The sequence below is a fragment of the Perissodus microlepis genome, chromosome 4, assembly GCF_051167445.1.
Source record: "Perissodus microlepis isolate ML-2025 ecotype Zambia chromosome 4, ASM5116744v1, whole genome shotgun sequence".
Lineage (NCBI taxonomy): Eukaryota > Metazoa > Chordata > Actinopteri > Cichliformes > Cichlidae > Perissodus > Perissodus microlepis.
The window spans coordinates 8452962-8471853 of NC_140464.1; the positions used below are offsets into that span (position 1 = coordinate 8452962).

At 39.0% G+C, this 18892-nt stretch overlaps 1 protein-coding gene across 1 annotated transcript; it reads right to left on the reverse strand.

Annotated features, from left to right (window-relative positions):
- Window positions 1–115: 115 nt before the first annotated feature.
- Window positions 116–16108, reverse strand: cavin1a (caveolae associated protein 1a). The gene is made up of 2 exons (XM_084925428.1): window positions 15280–16108; window positions 116–2833 (listed from the first exon to the last, which is right to left on the reverse strand). The coding sequence occupies exons 1-2, from the start codon at window positions 15778–15780 to the stop codon at window positions 2069–2071; spliced, it is 1266 nt and encodes a 421-aa protein (XP_084781554.1). The 5' UTR covers window positions 15781–16108; the 3' UTR covers window positions 116–2068.
- Window positions 16109–18892: the final 2784 nt, after the last annotated feature.

The following is an 18892-nucleotide window of genomic DNA, read 5'->3' on the forward strand; positions in this document are numbered from 1 at the left end:
ACCTTTAGTTATAATTCAACCCTCTGGTCGCGGTAGGTGAAGGAACACAAATAAACTTATAAACTGACAAACAAGACAACATTATCAGCCAGGTTCGTAAGAATGATGCCAGGCACTAAATATTATTTAGTAAGGCGTTTATTTATATTGAATTTGTTAGGCATAAAAAGCCTTAAACACAACATAATCAGTCAAGCGTCATTATTTGAATATAAATCAGTATCACCAAGCGTAATATTATGTCACATAAGGTTGCAGCAATGTTGAAGCTCATTTTCTGAATAACCAGCAGCTTAAAACAAGACAAAATAAACAGGGTGACAAAAACACACATTTCTTCTATAGGAACCAGCGAGTATTATGGATAAAGTACAGGTTGTCTTTGCCAATAAAATAAAATAAAATACAAAAAAATAAAAAGTAAAATAAACAAAAGGCTAATGCTATGAAAATAACATGCCCATGTGAATTCACAGGCCCACTGCTGATTTCTTTATTGTTTTTTGTGATTTCAGCTTCATGCTTGGGTACGTGACATGCACATACATGTCACCATTTAGTAGTCTCTCCCTTCCTTACGCCCCCTCCCCTTTGTCTTTCCCAATGTTCTCTGGTTTGTGCAGTGCTCTGACCAAGCACTCTCCTTAATTGTATTTCCCCGCCCATTGATTACTTTAATGGTGGTCGATGCTACACAGTAGGCCTCTGCGTGTGTGTCTGCACCACATCAAGGTCATTCAAGTCTCCAGGGAGGCAAAATGGAAGACATACATTCACCTTGTTTTTGTCTGGAGAGCGATATGCTCAGCCTTACAAAATCAGAAGACTGACTGTGCATTGCCATACCAGTTTACATTCATTACTGCTTGGTTGTTTTCTCCATCTTATGCCAACCAAATTGTATAATTTACGACCAGATTTTCATAGTTTTTTGCTTTGGATGTTCCTGTAATAGTTCAGCTTCTCCATATTACATACAGCGGTCATTAAACTGTCATCTCACATCTCCCTAGACCATCTTTTTTTCTGTCTGTAATTACTTTGAGAAATTTTAATAGGCATGAAAATGTACTGTGATGAGCTGTGACCATGGTGATACAGTCTTTTTTATCTCCCCTTTGTGCAGGAGTGCAATATGTGCAGCTTAGTGAGAACGTGTTCAGATACACCAAACGCTGTATCCTCATTAAACACTGTTTTTACTATTGCAAAAGTTACATTCCGAATCTTATTAATATTTTCATTCAATTATTCATTTTTCAATATGAATGAAAGCTGAAAATTGAGCTGAAAATTTTACCACCCCACATATACAACAGTATATTTTGCTTTTTAGTGTGGTGTTATGCATTTAAACATTGTAATAGTTGAATTTGTCACAGGTTCATGGTTCCTAGTATAAATTAATAGAAACTGCACATCTATTTCCAGCCATTCACACTTAAGTGTTTAACAATGAGAAACACTGTATTGTAACATTTGGGAAAATGTTTGTAATCTTACGAAATATGGAGTACAGTTTAGTTAAACGCCTTAGTTTAAGTCCAGTGCAACAGATCTTTTCTTCACCTGTTAATTCTTCTGTAGAAGAATCCGTCTACAACTTTTACATTTATTTTTCTTTACACATTCACATCACTTCACCCGTCCATTACAACACAAACATTGCCAAGAACTTCATTTTTCCATATTTGTTAAGGCAAATGCCACACTAAATATTGTCTCTTAATCACAATAATTTTTTGTTTTTCTTTTAGCCACACAACTAATCAAACCAACAACAAACAACAAATACTCTAATTTCTAAGTGTAGCATATCCAGTCAGCCTGTAACATAATTCCTGTTTTTGTCTTTCTTTCCATTATTTGAGTGCTAAATATGAACAAATATGAAAGTTATCCCTGTTGGGAACAATACAAAGAGAACAGAAAACAAATAAGATGTCATAGATTGTAATCATCTATAAAGTCCCTACTGTGTCTTTGTGATTATATTCATTTATCAGTATTCTGTTTCCTTCTTCATCTTAATATAATTTCTTTCACAGCCCTGTGGAGCTACGAGACTCTATTCACTTTGGGCTTTCTTTAGGTGGTCTGTATCCACCCTGACCAGGTCAGAGTCTTCAGTCACCTCCAACAGAGTATCTATTTCGGGGCTGTCTACACTGACAAGCTCCCCTTCCTCCACCTCCACGTGCACACCCATCCCGTTCTCCTCTCCCCCTGGCTGAACCTCGGCCTCGCTCACTTCTACCATCTCCGTGTTCTGCACCACTTCCTCCTCCCCTTCCCGGATCTTCTTAACATGGAAGGTAAAAGGGGGAACGCGGTACACGGAGGTCTTAGAACGAGCATACATCTTGTGGTCAGGGGTGAGTGACTTCTTCATCTTCTCTTTGGAACTCTTTATCTTTGCCCTGCGCTCCTGGTTGGGGGTCATGCGGGTCCCGAGCTTGCCCATCTTCTTCTCGAGACTGTGCTTGGTTTTCTCCAGGTTGTCACGGGTTCTCTGTCTTGTCTTCTCCAAGTTTTCACGGGTTCTCTGCTTGGTCTTCTCCAAGTTTTCCTTGGTTTTTAGTTTGGTCTTCTCAATTTTCTCTTTGGAGAAGGCTTTCTTTATGTTATCGACTTGCTCTTTTGTGGTGCGTTGGAGGCGCTTTGTACGAGTCTCTATGAGCTCCTCTTCAATCACCACCTCTTCATCTGAATTAAGATTGTCTGGGAGTCCCTCCTGTCCCTCTTCAGGGATTTGCTCAAGGCCCTCCGCTGTTTTACTTTCTACCGCCTCTGCTGTCTTGGATTTGGATGCCTTTGGTGGCTTCACTTGGTCCTAAGGGACAAAATAGAAAAGAAAGAAAGAGGGAAGAGCATTAAGCGACTGTAGCAGAGTGAGCGAGACTGAGTTAAACACGCTTTACAACAATTTTTACAAACATTTCAATGGACATGATGTTTCATTAATTGCATTATACGAATAATATAAAAATAGCATATGTTTCAATATGTTTTCAAATGTACCACCTATACAAAATTAAGATAATGGGCTTTGGGTGTTCAACGGAATTGCAAATATCAGCCTGAAACTCTGCAGAGTCATGCGTCATCAAGTAGTCAGTGTAAACATGTCACTGTGTGCAGCTGGTGCGGAGTGCCATCTAGTGGTGTCACTTATATGCTGAAAATTGCGCAAACAAAATGGTTTTAAATTTTTAGTTATGAAAGATAAAAGAATGTAGCCTGGCATATTTATAGTTATTATATGGCATGTCTTTAAAACACTAGTAAAACCTGAAAGGAATCCTATATTATCTGCAACTTTAGTCATAATGAAACTGAAGCTCACAATTTGTTCATCTAACCACAGGTTTATTTCCTGCCACTTACATATCATTTCTGTATAAAAGTCTGAAGACCTAATCTTCAGTTAAATCTCTCAGTAGACAATTTCAGCTTGTGTTTGGTCGGCAAAAGTGTTGATAATAAAATGCAGAATAAAGACTGGTGGTTAAATTTCACTGGAAATACTTAGTGGTTAGAATAGTTTCGGTTTAGCACATAATGCAAAGTGCAGCAGTTTCAGAGATGACCAGAAATTGCTGCATACGTAAGCCCAGAAGCAGGACCATAGTATTTGTTCTATGCAAAGCTACACAGGAAGGTACCACCCTGTCAAACCACTTGGATGTGCATCTATTTGAATACCCTCCTACAAGTTACAAAAAACCAAAAACAAAACCTTAAATCAAAGCACTTAAATTTTTTATTTTACATCTGCCAACAAAGTAGACCACATTTACATGTTGTTTGGCAGGACAGTGTCATTCCAGATATCCACAAAGGGAGGAGCAGTACTATGATAGAAATGTGATTCCCCCAACTGTCAGTTACTGATAGAGGGATCAGTCGACCCACCCTGCTGAACCACACCTCAGTGCACCATCACTATAGTCACTGACTTTGTAGATACACATGAAAAAAATCAGTAATTCATGAGACCAACCTAGATATTTAGGAATATTTAGGATGTTCACAGTCTGACATCTAGGTTAAAATAACAATGAGTGTTTACATCTTAAGTTAATTTAAGAGGCATAAAAGTCCTCATATCTATTTTGTCTAATATCAGTCCGCTAAAGAGCCACAATCAGACAAATAATTATCCTGCAGAACACGGACTCACATGAAACAGACACAGCGCTGCTCGCATGTAGCAAAGGTTTGTTTATCATCTCCACTATGAGGGACGACACATCTTTATTTGAAAATTGTAAAAAGAAACATTTCAATAAGGTGGGAATAATTTGTCAGCCACTGTTATTATAAGCTGCTATAATTACAATGCATACACTTAAATGCGAATACTGCCTAGGCAGTAGTCACCCTTTTATGCTTTAAATGACAATTTAGGTAACTTGATGGTGGAGTAAATAGCATTTCAGTCATTTCACAGCAAGAATACTCATTGTTCTTTCTTGCTTTTTGCATGTTCTCCCTGTACCTGTGTGGGTTTCCTAAGTTAACTTGTGATTCTAAACTGACTGCTGATGTGATGTAGATAAAGTGCTTGAAGTACATAGGACAAATGCTGCATAAATGTAACATCTAAAGTACATTGAGGGGTCAGTAAGACTTTAAAAGCTGAATTACACTGCATCAGCATTAGCTACCAGCATAAACCACCATTCTGAAACAACACATTACAAACACAGGGGCTTTTTTTCTTGTGTGGCCCTAAATTGTGTTTTGGTTCCTTTACTTGTCACATGGTCATCAAAATTTTAAGAATCCCTGCTCTAAGTTGGCTTATGGTTTGAAAGTTATAGTTTTTTGATAATTAATAGTTTCCTACTGTAATATAACAACTGTAATATCACTAGTATAACACTAAATATTAAGTGACCTGTATTATCAGCTCTTATTCCTAACTTCTAAAAGACAAACACCTGTCAGATCACATCAGTAGCACATATCTCTGCACCATTCAAATACTGCCACGCGATCCTATCATAAAATGGACATTGCAACCATATTCAGCACTGTATATAGTATAAACCTGCTCGACCCACTCTGTGTGGGTTTATTTTAGGCTGGCCTTTCCCGCTCTCTGGATTCCATGTACTGTTCTCTGGCTGCTGACTACTGCACCACTAAGAAGCTCCCTTCCTTCCCCTCCCACACAGCAACAGATAAACACAGTGCTCTATCACCATAGCAACCACCCCCTCATGCTGTCTCTGGTGGGTAGTGAGGTGAAGTTTAGCTGGACAAACAGCTGACATGTCTACAACAATATATTGGCACATGTTCGGCAGTTGCTGAGCATATTCCTCTTAAACTAAAATATATACTGCAAATGTTTTGCAGGTTAGCTCAGTGAGCACAGTAGGGCTGAGTAATGAGATGATAATTAAATATATTTTTGAACGCATAAACACATAATACTGCAACAGATTCCCATTTGCTGTTGTAAAATGTGACCTCATATATAAGACAACTTCTATATACACACTTCAAGATAGCCACACACAGAATTAAATGTGTTCATTTAATTAAATTCATTTAATTTATTTAGGTGACCTTAGAAAGTATACACCAGCTCCTCCTCCCCTTCTCAGATTTTCCTGCAGAACTTTTATGTGCAAATATATACATTATATTATTAGTGTCTTGTGCTTTTGACATAACACAAAGAAAAGGCATGAAAATGGCATAACTGAGAGCAAGTATGAGTAATGTAAGCCGACAGGAACAGAGACACTGTTATTCACAGTTTTTCCCATGAAGTTATACTGAGCGCTTGAAAAGAAAGTGTGGAGCCAATGGAAAACAGCAGTGCCTGGCAGGAAACAGGTGAAATCATACATAACATGGTGAAATAGCCTGTTTGTTATACTGCACCTCACTAGAGCTATGTAATGCAAATCAAATCATTGGCCGAAATACTTTTGTGAGAAAAATGACAAACATTTTACTTAAAACTGATGAAGAAAACAAGCATGTTACACAAAGAGAAGGGCTGGCTCCTTCAGCATTTTCTATTCTCTTTTATTCATTTTTGTCTTGTTCTGTCCTAAATATTTACCGTAAAAGCTGCTTTTTTAAAACTAGAAAGTGTATCTCGACCAGTTACATTTTGGCCAACACTGCAATCTATGATTGTCTGTTTTAAGATAGTTCCTAAACATAAATATATAACAAACAAAGAAAAAAACCCTTTATATGGATGCCTCTTTTTTGCGATATAGCCTATAGGTCTAGTTGCAACATGTTAGAGTGTAGAGATCAACATTTCAGTATTTAAGGCTATTCCTCAACCTAGTCTACGACTTAAACACATACTATATACAAATCTATTTGTCACAAGCTTACGTGAGCTCTAAGAATAACTCTGTTAGAAATTATAATGATGAATCTGAGTACTGCGTCTCACTTCACATTCATAAAATCTTCAATTAGCCTTTCTAGGCTCATGGGAAAGTTTCACTGTTTACATTCTGAAAACCTGATACAGCCCACTCTATGGAAACTGTGATAAACCCTGTCTGGGTTTAAGAGCGAGATTACAAGTTGAGAGATTAACACTGATTTACATAAAAAGCGAATCACTCAACACGAAACACTCCACTGCAGCAAAGTTTTTGTACAGGACTTTGAGTGATTTCCTTAACAGTAGCAGCATTGCTGTTTGTCTCTTCCTGTGTGCACGCCCCTTAAGAGCTTGAGGACAAATATAGTAATTCCATTTGCGTCCCTGTGTTACCTTCCTTACTCCTTCCACTTAATCACTGTGGAAAAGTGAGCACTGTATTTCTGTGTGCGTTTGCTAACAAGCTCCAGGGGAAAAGTGACGGAGTAAGTGTGCTCTACTCAACGAATGGTGTGAATCCTAGAAAAAGAAAAAGGTGGAAAACAGCTAAATCAATTATGGAAAAACAGTTGAAACAGAAAAGTGAAGCAGGAAAAGATTAAAACACTGAGAATCATTACACCTGTGGGAGATCAAACCCTCTGGCTTTGAGGAAATTGTTTTTTAATGAATAATTCAACAAAAATGTTTCTAATCAAGGTTAAAAACTTGCCTGAAATATAATTTAATTAAAACTGTTTACATGACAACAGCAGCACCTTTTAATTGTCAGAGGCTTAATGTTACTAGTCTGACTCATACACTCTGTTACCAAGGACAACAGAGGAAACAGTGTCCTCAATTAGCACTATACTGAGACAACAGACGTTCTGACTAAAGCCGCTGGCATGTCGCTGTCTCTCTATCTGCTAAAAGACCCTTACTAACCCACTGTGTTTAACATTCTTGCATACTTATGGTGTCGCTGACAAGATTTTAGCATCATTTTGTCAAGCCAAGATTATTAAAAGTCAGAAGTGTTGCACATGCACAACACAGTGACTGTGTTCTCTGCTCAGCACGTGTCTAGAAGGTGGTTGCACAGCTTTCAGTTTGTGGTATGTGTAATCATAATCTAAAAGTGTTTGTGGCTTTGTTCTGCTTTGATTAACTGCAAACATTTGGTTTTTTTTAATTCCCTACTTGCACCTATGATAAATGTCAGATTTAAAAAACCAACGCAGTTCATTAATAACTGATGTTGCCTTTGGAAACGTAGCAAGCCGGACTATTGTTAGATAATCAACCCGTGCCAATAAAACAGACAACCCTGATCCACCTACTCAAGTGAAAAACAGACACACACCAATCCTTTTGAGGCAGTGTGATGAAAGGCCTCTCCAGTGAGTCACAGGAGCAGCTGTCTGATCCTTAGCAGTCCTTGCAGCTGTGCACTTAGCTTTCACAATGAGTGATCTCATTGACCCGTATGCCCCCCCCCCCCCCCCCCCCCCCCCGAGAACTGAAAAAGACTAAATGAAAGATTGACAAGAAGCAGAGTAGAAGGTTTGTGTGTTAGAGCGTTGCAATGGCCTGAATCACGATGCTTTGATCCCCAACGAGTGTGTGGAGGTTAAAATAAGGACGTTAATGTACTCTGGTCATTAATATTTAGGCCTCCCACGCTCTCCCAAATAAGGCTCAAGCAATGCACAGATGACTAGATTAGCTGCGTTCTACTTCAGGCAGTTTGGGGTTTGTGACTAAGAATACAATGTTTCATGAAGCTCCCCTATTCCTTTTAAACAACTTGCCCTGACGGCATCTTGTTAAAGTGTCCTGTGGGTTATGGGGAAAAAACAGCCACTTCAGCTCTGTCTGTAGTCACATTCATTGCAAAAAAGAGGACTTCTTTATACCACGCAGTCAATACGGCAATGCCATGTTATATTTTATACCACAGGAAGGGAGTTTCTTGTTTTTTTTCTCTTGCAGTAATTTGTTATTTCGTAAACGGGGAAGCCCTTTTCCCCAGCCCAGCCTTCCCACATCCATTACTGTGAAACCACTGGAATCCCAGCTGGGTTAGTTTCATGCAAAGATGGAAAATTTACTTTTCCATTTACGTCCCTGTCCGAGCTAAAAGCCAGAGTGCTGGAAACGTATTATATAACATGGTATTATATATAAATGTATTATATCCAAGGTAAGAATAGGATGTAGTTTTAGAAATGATCAAATCTCACATTTTAAAATGTTCAGTGTGTATATGCATGCATTTGCATAATCTACTATGAACATGTCTTCTTTAAGGGACAGTGTTATTATTGTAACCTTATTCTTTTCTGCAAAAAAAAAAGCCAATTACTGCTTTATAATATTATGTAATGTTATAATCAAGTAAGTGCATTTTACTCATGTCAATGCAACACTCAACCAAATCAGTAACTGACTCTAGTGTTAATTCAGAGCAAATTAATGATGATGATATATTAAAAATGGGATTGCAGTCAATTCAGTAACTCATCAATGTTATTGTACACTTAGTCTTAATTATGTACTTATATGTGAGCTTACAAGCACATTTCACCTTCAAAGTTCGCCTCTTACACTGTTAACATAATTTAAGTACTGTTTCCATTATTTATAGATTAATCATCCAAAACATCCATGTGCATGCAAAATCTAATGCCAAGGGTACACAAAACCCACGGTGTCCTGGCACACGCTGAGTGACAGCCTATAATTCATATGCCAGTGACAAGAAGAGCAAGCCGTCACAGCAGCAGCGAAACATACCACTGGGAAACCTGACTGTAGCACTTTAGACTGTCGGCTTGCACAGTCCAGACCTTACTTTCACACGCACTCATGTTAAGTTACAAGAATAACATTTGGTCATATTAATAGTAAACATATCTATATGTCTTTAAGAGACACCTATATATGCAAGGAGTCGTGAAGTGTCCACTTACAGTAAAGATGTGTGAACGATATTCAACAGGAAAGCTTTCGATTGAACAAATCTTATATACCATTGACAGCATATACACAATTACAAGAAATACAAAGAGAAACATCCACATTTGCCATTTGTAATTCAATTTATCAATCAAATGGTACTCCACATTGTTAAACTCACACCCACTCAATGAAATAGGACACTATGGCATTTCGTTGCATTGCTACTGGTGTATTTATAGCAACAGGCAACATAACAGTTTCCTTAAATATACCAAGTCATATCATTTGGCCAACTTTATTTTTTTTTGGCTGTGCTCTTGTAGATGAAGGGTGTGCCTAGTGCCTACAAATCTTGGAATAAACAGCCGAGAGAGTATCAGAAGCTTCCACCAAGTTGTGATGTGGTATGAGGACACATGTCTGTTAGCTGGCCAAGAAGCTGGATGACAACTACAAATGACAAAATTGAGGGGTGGCCTGATCAGTGCCCCAGCTGGTAAATCATGTCTGCTGCTGTGGGATGGGGATATTTGGTGAGATGGGAAGGCAGCTGTGGCTTGAATTCAGGACACATGAAATATGGTTATTTTAAAATACGCACCACAGAATGATCTCTTGCAGAGCAAGGCAAACAGCTCACACGAAAACATTACATATAAAGATAATGCTGATACATATGCACACTGATGTCGCAGGTAATAGTGAGGGTTTTTTGGTTTTCATGCGTAACACAACACTAGCCCCATTTCCTTTAAACAACATCTCTATGCACTATGTCAAAATCTCCCTAGTGCACTACATCCTGTCAATCACATATTCTCTGTAAGTGCTGTGTAAGACTGAGCTGACACAGCGGCTAACTTAAGCAATCACAGGCAAAATTATCAGCCATATTTAATATATTAATTCAAAAATATATATACACATGTATACTGTTTTCACATGTTGAAGTAGCAAGGGGTCCTCTTTCTGCTGTATAAACTGTATACTTTAGCGTGAGAAGCACAGGAAGGGATAGAGTAACACTCTCAGCAAATCCAACCTCAGCTTCTGGTGAAACCACACCGTGCTGTACACTTGATCTGAAAAAGTAGATCAGAGAGGAAATGTCCTGTATGCTTGTTTGTCAAACATTTATCCAATTATCCTACCCAACCTCTGGTCCTTAGCCAGTCTTAACTGTTCTAAATAACTGTCTTTTTCAACATAATCTTGTATATTTATGTAGTTTCCTGCAAAATAAACCAAAGCAAAGAAAACAGAAAGACAACCCGAACAATAGCAGAGGACGGCAGCTGATACACAGATGACAAAGCAGTATTTTTGCTGCAAAAGGATAATGGCTTAGGATGCTCAAAAATAAAAAGTAGTTCCAAACAGAATGAAAAAGGGCTACTGTTACTCATTGGGTTGAGCTCAGTTGTTCCCTGTTGTCAACGAAATATGTGAGAGAAGGAAAGAGAGAGCGATTAGAGGAGTACATCCAAATTTGGCAAAGAAAAGCCTAAAGCAAGAGCATACTGACTCCATGAAGTCACAAAATGGAAACTACAAACATGAGCATTTTGAATACTGTATCCACACAGTGTTCATCTTTGTAGCTAAGTTGTAACACTTAAACGTAGAGTCGGCAGGATCTTTCAGGGTAGAGGAGTACAGAAAGACAAACAGAAGAGAGGCTGAGAGGAGTGAATGACGTTTAAATGTGGATTAGAAGTCTGAGTGGGAGTAAAAAGGGCTAATGCAGAGTTGATGGGGAGTGATAAGGGAGAGAAACTGAGGAGGGAGGAGAACAAGTGAGTATGCTGGCAGGAGGGGCAGAGAGATGCCAGCAGGATGAATCACAACACTAACTTTGTGCTGCCGGTTGAGTGCTTTTTGGTAGAGTTTGTTGCTATTGCCTGCAAGAGTCTGCTAAGTACTTCATAACAACCCTGTATTTAATGAACCTGAGACCCACTTTCTACCTAGAAACAAAGATTTATTGAGCTGAAAGAGCAAAAGAGCTTTGGTTGAATCGCTATGTTTGGAGTAAATTGAACTGGGTTATTAAACAGTCTGGGCACGGTGAAAAGCTATAAGAGAAAAGTAGGCTTATGCTGGTGGTGAGGCTTGTTGGCTGCGATTTGAGCTCTGGAAGGTTTGTGGGGCTAGTGTGGAATAAGCAGCCTGTAACCGAGAAGCTTACATCTCCCTGATAGAGTTGACCACATGGATATCACTGTCCTTGAGCTGCAGCCAAACACACCCTAATTCCAGACACACAGCAGTACTGTCTCACACTCTGACCGACATACCCATATCATATTGCATAAACTAGATTAATCCACATAATTACATAGATAATGAGCATTACAAAACACAGAGAGATCTGATTGGTTGAATTATAGCAATTTAAAATTCATGGTTACTTTTCACATTTAAAGTAAAACTTTGCAAAATGTTGCATACCTACTAGTACATGTCATTTTTTCCTGGGTCAATCTTTGGGAGTGACCATGCACATATGCATGATCGGTCCATTCCATTAACATTAAACTGTATTTACTTGATAGATGCCAGAGCACTCATTAAAAATGATTGGTTTGCTGTGCATGTAGATATGCTAATTATTCTTTTCCCTCAAATGACACTAAATCCACTGAAGTTGACACAGCAGGACCCCGTCTTTGATACTATATCCTCTAGTATTGCCTAGGCAGACCATATGGGACATAGTGTAGGGCTAAGTCAGTGGTAGGACCTTTTAAGGGTTTTGAAAAGCAACTGTTTAAGCCAGGAGTGAGCAATTTCCCAAGGGGCCCAAACTTAGTAGAACTAAGTTCAGTTTAAGTTCTTATGTGGTCCCTTGGTAAAATAAACTACACACCCTTGACTAAGCTAACTAAAGGCCTACAAAACTGACATAGCTGTGCCTGCTCTGTTTGGTTATGACCAATCTTTTATAATTGTCATAGAGCTGGGAAAAAAGCAGGAAGCTAAGAAAGCTCTACTTTTATTTTTGTTAGTAATCATGCTTGGGAAAGGCTAATTTCTTTTTGTGTTTCAAAAAGTACAACTCCATCATTGCTGGAATGTAAGTCCACCAAAAAATTGAGAATATTTACAGCTCTAACATTACAGCTACTATAAAGCTTTAATTAAGAAGCTGCAGTCTAGATTTATCAAATTATCTCTTGGCTCTGGGTTTATTTCCTCTGACAGCTACTGCAATCAGCAAACAAAAAACAGGAAGTGCGCCTTGTTTGGATGCACTAAAATAGTCAAATGCCTGCTGCATGAGATTAATGTGGATGAGGAAATAAACCTGGGCTCACAGTTGCTCCTCTTGACATGACATGCGATCCACAAATGGCAGCAATACCGAACGCAACAGTCAGAAAGGGTGTTAAAGACAGAGGCTCATTGAAAACACTGGTCATCCGAAGCCTACACATTAACCAGGTGTGTCTTGTGCTGAGAGAAAAGGAAGACCTTCACAGACATGGATCTAAAACAACCCCAGAATTGTGCATAAGTTGTCCATGGGATATAGTTTAAATTGTAAACTAAAAAAAGAAAGTGCTGTCTTTTAATTAGAGCAATTCTGGAGTTAATGAGGACATTTTGTGATTTATCTGCTCAGGTGTGACTCCAGTGAGTCTGATATTTCATTGTCACAAGAAACTTCATCAACAAAAATATATTTAGGCATAAATACTTTATTATTATATTTATTATTAAATATTTGTGATATGCAATATTGTACCTTTATAACTTTGGGCTCGGTATCATGCACAAGGATACTTGGGCATGCAGACTTGAGCAGCCAGAGATCAAACCACCAACCTTTTAATTAGTAGATGACCAGCTCTACTTCCTTAACAACAGCCAACCCAAGCAGGAAGCACTGAGCTCTTTAATCAAGTAAAGAGCTGAATGCTTCCCCACCCCTCTGGTTTCACCGTCACGCCCTTCTGTTACCAGGGTATCCTGAAAGCTATCGCCTTTGCAGGTTTAATTTTAAAGCATCCCTGTCAAAGCCTTTTGGGCCAAGAAATCCTAGACTATGTGGCTATTCGCATAACGAACAGCAAAAACAGACACAAGAAAAATAACCTGTAGTTAATGCAAGTAAGTAAAGTACAAAATCCTACATTGAAAAAGTTTCATTTATCTCATTCACGTTCTACCTTCACTGACAGTGTCGGTGAAAGCCAACACTAGCGAGGATATTGGCACAGACGCACACACACCAACACTTACACACACTCACCCGCTAGTACACTACCTGACACTAATTCCACAGATACCTAACTTAACCTCTACATAGTTTACAGTAATCCTTACCTCATCCTTAACCTAGTTCTAATCTTAAACTTTCCCCACTCTAACACATTAACACACATAGAGATGGTGGAAAGTGGTGAAACTTGACTGCGAGCCAGCTTTAAATTTGCACTGCTGCCAATATCTGTCAGTCAATTAAACTGGACACAGTGCAACCATTCACTGGCAATAAATAGACTGCGTGAGCCCAAAACAGCTACTGCAACATGGGATCACCAGCTCCTACAACCGCTTTGAAAATATCACAACGATCAAATGCAGCCAGCGATAAGTGCGTCACAGGTGAGAAAATAGCAAGAGGTGATTCACGCTCTGCCTGCAATCATAAGTAAACAAAAAAAATTACTTAAATCTGATTTGAAAAGTTTAGTAGCTTCTTGAAAGAAAACTGCACATTTACAAACATATTTAAATAAAGAACCTGCAACATAGACAAACCAAATTTACACACTGGCTTGCAGTACAACATGTAGTGTCAAAAACAGCAGGAGGCACCTGCTTTGCAGTGTAATTTAAAGGTCTAGGATCTATGATTGGATTTCTGCAAGATGCCAGTAGTGTAACCTGCTCCCACAGTGGACATCCCGGGAGGCTGATGTGAAAACTTTGTGCCTGCCAATATAGAGCCTGAAGTAAGCTCTACTCACGCGAGGCTTGCAGCCCTCAGATTCACTATTACTAATGTTTTTTTAAGCAGATGCTCTGGTGTTGTGTGCAAAAAGTGACTGCTGCTGAATCAATTTTCTTATGCTGTCATGAGATTTATTCCAGCACAAGAGCACAAGAAAATGCCTTGCTAAAAAAGAGTTGGTCAGTGTCACATGTCATATTTTCTGACACTTGCCACGTGAAATAAAACTGAGCCTGGCCCAGTGCTCACACTCAACCACTTATGTGGTCAAGTGTGAACTTGTGCAGCGTGAATGCATGAATGTTAAGTGTGCTGCTCTTCTGGGAAATCTTCACAATAAAAACGACATCTTCATCTTACATGGGAGCAGCCTGCCAACTATGCGTCTGCTGGGCACTCAGGGGTGGGGCGTTGGTTCTGTCTCAAGTAGCCCTTCATGCCATATTTCATGGGCCTTATATTTTTATTTACACCCACTCATCTTTATATGGTTTCACTGGATAATCGCATTGAGTGGGAGAGGTCACTACCTGTTTTTATTTTCCATGGCAGCTACTGGTTTTCCCTTCACTTGTGGAAGGACAAATGCACCTCTGACTACTCAACGGCTTCTAAGTAGTGGAAAGCAAAGCTGATGAATAGTTGGTAAACATCACAGCCTGATTTAGGGTTTAGGAAAAAGTGATTCAGACATTTATGTCATGGAAACCACAGAGCGAGCCATCCTGCATCCCCCCAAAAAACTGTTAGTCCGCTTTTCATTTTCCCAACAAGGGTCAACTCATGCTGCAGTGTGAGTCTCTCTCCCTCTGGTGAGATGAGGTCTAAAGGTAGTTCTGAGAGCCTTTCAAGTGAATTTCACACTTCTTCCCAACCTTTGTTTGTGATGTGGGAAATGCAACATATCTCTAACAAGTACATATTTATATTTATAACAGCCAGATCTAATAGATTAATCATTTAATTTTCATTACTTTATGACCTACACACATAGATGCCATTTCACCTGATAGATGAGGACTTTGAAGTTGCGTCTCTTGAGCAGCTCAGACTCGTTGCTCTCCAGCTTCTTGATCTGGCCCGCCTGCTTCTCGAGGTTGCTGCGTACTGTCTTGACGTTGACGCTGACCTTGCGTACCTTCTCCAGCATTTTGTTGACAGTGTTGGCGGTGTCGATGTGATTCTTGGACAACTTAGACAACTCCCCTTGGATGGTTGACACTGACTTCTCCATGCCTTCTTGCCGGGCCTCCAGCCCATTCTGGGTCTGCTGGATCTGGTCTACCACCCCGATAATCTTGTCGAGCAGAGACAGAATCATGACCCCATTTATCTGCGCTTCACTCTTCCCCCCCGAGCCAGTTGCCAGCACCGGATCGGTCGCCTCAGCTGGATCATCGTCATCTACTGCCGGCTCTGTGGCGGCACCCACCAGAGCGACCTCTTCATCATCGTAAGACACTTCTGCAAGGGCTCCATGCTCCTTCTTGACACCTGTATCAGCCATTGCTCTCAATTCCAAATACAAACTGCTTGCACGCTCACTACAGATAAAAATACCCTAGTGAAAAATAATCTAGAGGAGCCACGCTGCACTCAACTTAGTCCCTTATTCTCTTTCCTACCGCTCAGACAACTTTCTTTACCACTTGTTTCCCTCTTTGTAGTTTGCTTTACAGTTTAAATTCTCTTCACCCTCAGTCTTTCGCATTCAACTTTCTCTGTCTCTCTCTGCCTCTGCTCCGGGATGCCAGCCAGCCAAGGGGAGTAGGGCCTCTCACAGCTCAAGCATGTGTACCCTGAGTCAAATGCCTCTGCTCCCTGTGAAAGCACCCAGTCACAGATTTCCCTTCTCACACCCAGCCTCCACCCATAGCTCCCCCTGCTGCTGCGGCTCCACCCTATTCTGTCCCCAAGTACAAGGCAGAACTTCCAGACTCCACCTTTTGCAGTGACATAACAGTGCTCTCAGGGAAAAAGGAAAGGTGAGCAGGTGTGATATCACAAAAACGAAACAGGGGAAATGTGACACAGTTGAAAGAGTTTTAAATCACAGCTACACTGAACAGAGTAAGTAAGTAAAGCTTATATAGAATTTTTTCAAGAACAGAAGTGCTTCAAAAACAAAAGTGCAATTTAGGAAAAACTTAAGATACAACTATTTAAATGGTATAAACAGATAAAACTAAATGTAAACAAGCCTGCACACTCTCATTATTAACTTAGACTACTTCACTCCCAGTGAGTTCCATATATTGCAATCCACAGTCTCATAAGCGGTCTCCTTTGTCCTTAGGGCAGACTTAGATATCCCCAACAAGCTGTTCTAAGAGATCGATGGCTCTTGTAGTTCACTAATAGAAAGCGGTATAAATTGAAACCTAAACTTTATAGGGAGCCAATGTAAGGAGGACAGAGAAGCCTCGAAATTCACATTCTCTCATAGTTTTGTTTGACTCTGAAAACATTTAGGCCTGCACTGCACAACATTGAGTTTAATCCTTGAAAAAACTAGAGTTGTCCTAACGTTATTCAAGTAGTTACCATTGTGTCAACTGATCATTTGAAGACAGCATTATTAGAAACTGTATCAATAACTGATAGTGGTGATATGAAGAGTATTAGTCTCTCAAAATAATTGTAAAGCGAAATTGTTTGATTTCTTTTCAGAATATAGATACCATGTCGAGCCAAATGGAAAATAATATCATATCATATCGTATATTTATACTACTTCTTCTTTAATACTACTATTACTACTACTACCAGTATTTCTTCATTGCTCTAGAAAACAGAATACTTTCTTTATGTTGGTGTATGTGTGTTTCCTTAATTGTTTCACTTACCGCCTGAGACTTGTATTATAAAGGAAACTCACTTAAACAAGAACCGTGTGGTGCTTTCGGCTTGCCTAAAATTAGAGGACTTTTTTGACAATTTTGGCGACTTAAACTTGGTCCTAAACGTTATCTTTAATCAAAAAACACAAATACTATTAACTTAACTATTAAGATAATCATTTACTAACGTGGTTCACTTTCACTTCCCTCCAGTGGTCTCCGGGGGAACAACAGTTGTACGCTACTGTTGTCATTTCACGTGCAATAGCGCAGTAGTACTTCCGGTTGGTTTGTTCAAAGTAAGAGCTGAGATTTAGAGTCTCTTTGACCACCAGAGGTCAGGATGAAGTTCATGCAAATGAGCCTTTCCCCTTTCATTTTCTGCTTGTGTTATATATTGCTGAATATATTTTGTATACATATAAATATATATATTGCAAAAGGTACTTAAACTCTTCCACCTTCACTACCTTTACCCATTGTAGGTTCATCATTAGACCTGCCTTCCTCTCATTCACACACATGTATTCTATATTACTATTCTATAATGACTTCAATTCTTCTTGTCTCCAGAGTATGGCTCCACCTCTCCAGGCTGTCTTCCGATTGATCTCTACTATCACTAAAGATCACAATGTTTAAAATCTATACAATTTATCATTGCTTTGAATCCATCTGCCACTCCTACCACACAGCTCACCACATCAATATAGACTTCCCCATGCAACACCGCAGTTCCTCTCTTGGTACCCCATCAGATACTTTCTCTCTGTTCACAAAGGCGGGTGCAACTCCTTCTGAACCTCTTTAAAATCATCAATAACAACAATTTTGGTCTTGTTTAGGCAGCGAAATTAAATTACATTCTTAGAACTTCATTTACTGTAACTTTTTTTTTATGATAAATGGAAAATATATCTTTAAAAAACAATAATATGTATTGATAAAAAATTAAAAAATGTCTCTCCTAAGGAGCTCTTTTAGAACAGATGTAGTTGTGATGGAGGCCTTACTAAACAACAATGTATTAAAACAGACAACAGCAGATTGATACTTCTGCAAGGCATGAATGCCAAAATTACTTCTTTACAGGGGTTCTGATGTCTGTTCATCCATCCATCTCTTACTCGGTTAACTTGGTTAAGGACATTGACTGAAAAACAATTAGGTCTTTGCCACAAGAAAAAACAAACAAAACAAAAACAAACAAACAAACAAACAAACAAACAAAAACTGTGAGTACCTAGTGTGGGTTTACAGCTTCTTCACACAGTACAAAAACATGCACGTTATGTTAATAGGTGATTCTAAATTGCCCATGAATGAGAGGTAGATAAAGTGCTTATAGCATATAGTATATAGTGCTGCAAGAATGGATAGTTACAGTGTGACTTAAAAACAATGTGAGCAGTCAGTAAGAAGAGAAAAATGATGTGTACATAATGTGTATAAATGTGAGTACATTATGTGGCTATCTACAAGCACAAATGCCCAGAATATAAAAAAAATAATGCAACAATAAAACAGAATCCATTTATCCATTTAATTCATTTAGAATTTAGATTAAAAGAGAGCTCAAAAGAAGGGTTGGGACAGGGGTGGGGGTGGGGGCCACTGGCTTTATAGAGTGTGGAAAACAGAGCTGACACATGCAAGAATTCTTGCCATTGCTTTGAATGTATATACTAGTTTGGAATAAGTGTTAATTGATCCTGAAATAGATAATTATACAAAAGTGGGGACAGTGTTTAACAGTTTTAATGGTTATTCGTAGTTATA

What these genes read in the sequence shown, in the direction of transcription:
- cavin1a (XM_084925428.1), bottom strand. Translation starts at nt 15,780, where the DNA reads ATGGCTGATACAGGTGTCAAGAAGGAGCATGGAGCCCTTGCAGAAGTG. An exon ending in TCAAAGTCCTCATCTATCAG is followed by an intron (nt 2,834 to 15,279) that starts GTGAAATGGCAT and finishes TTTGTCCCTTAG; the next exon opens with GACCAAGTGAAGCCACCAAA.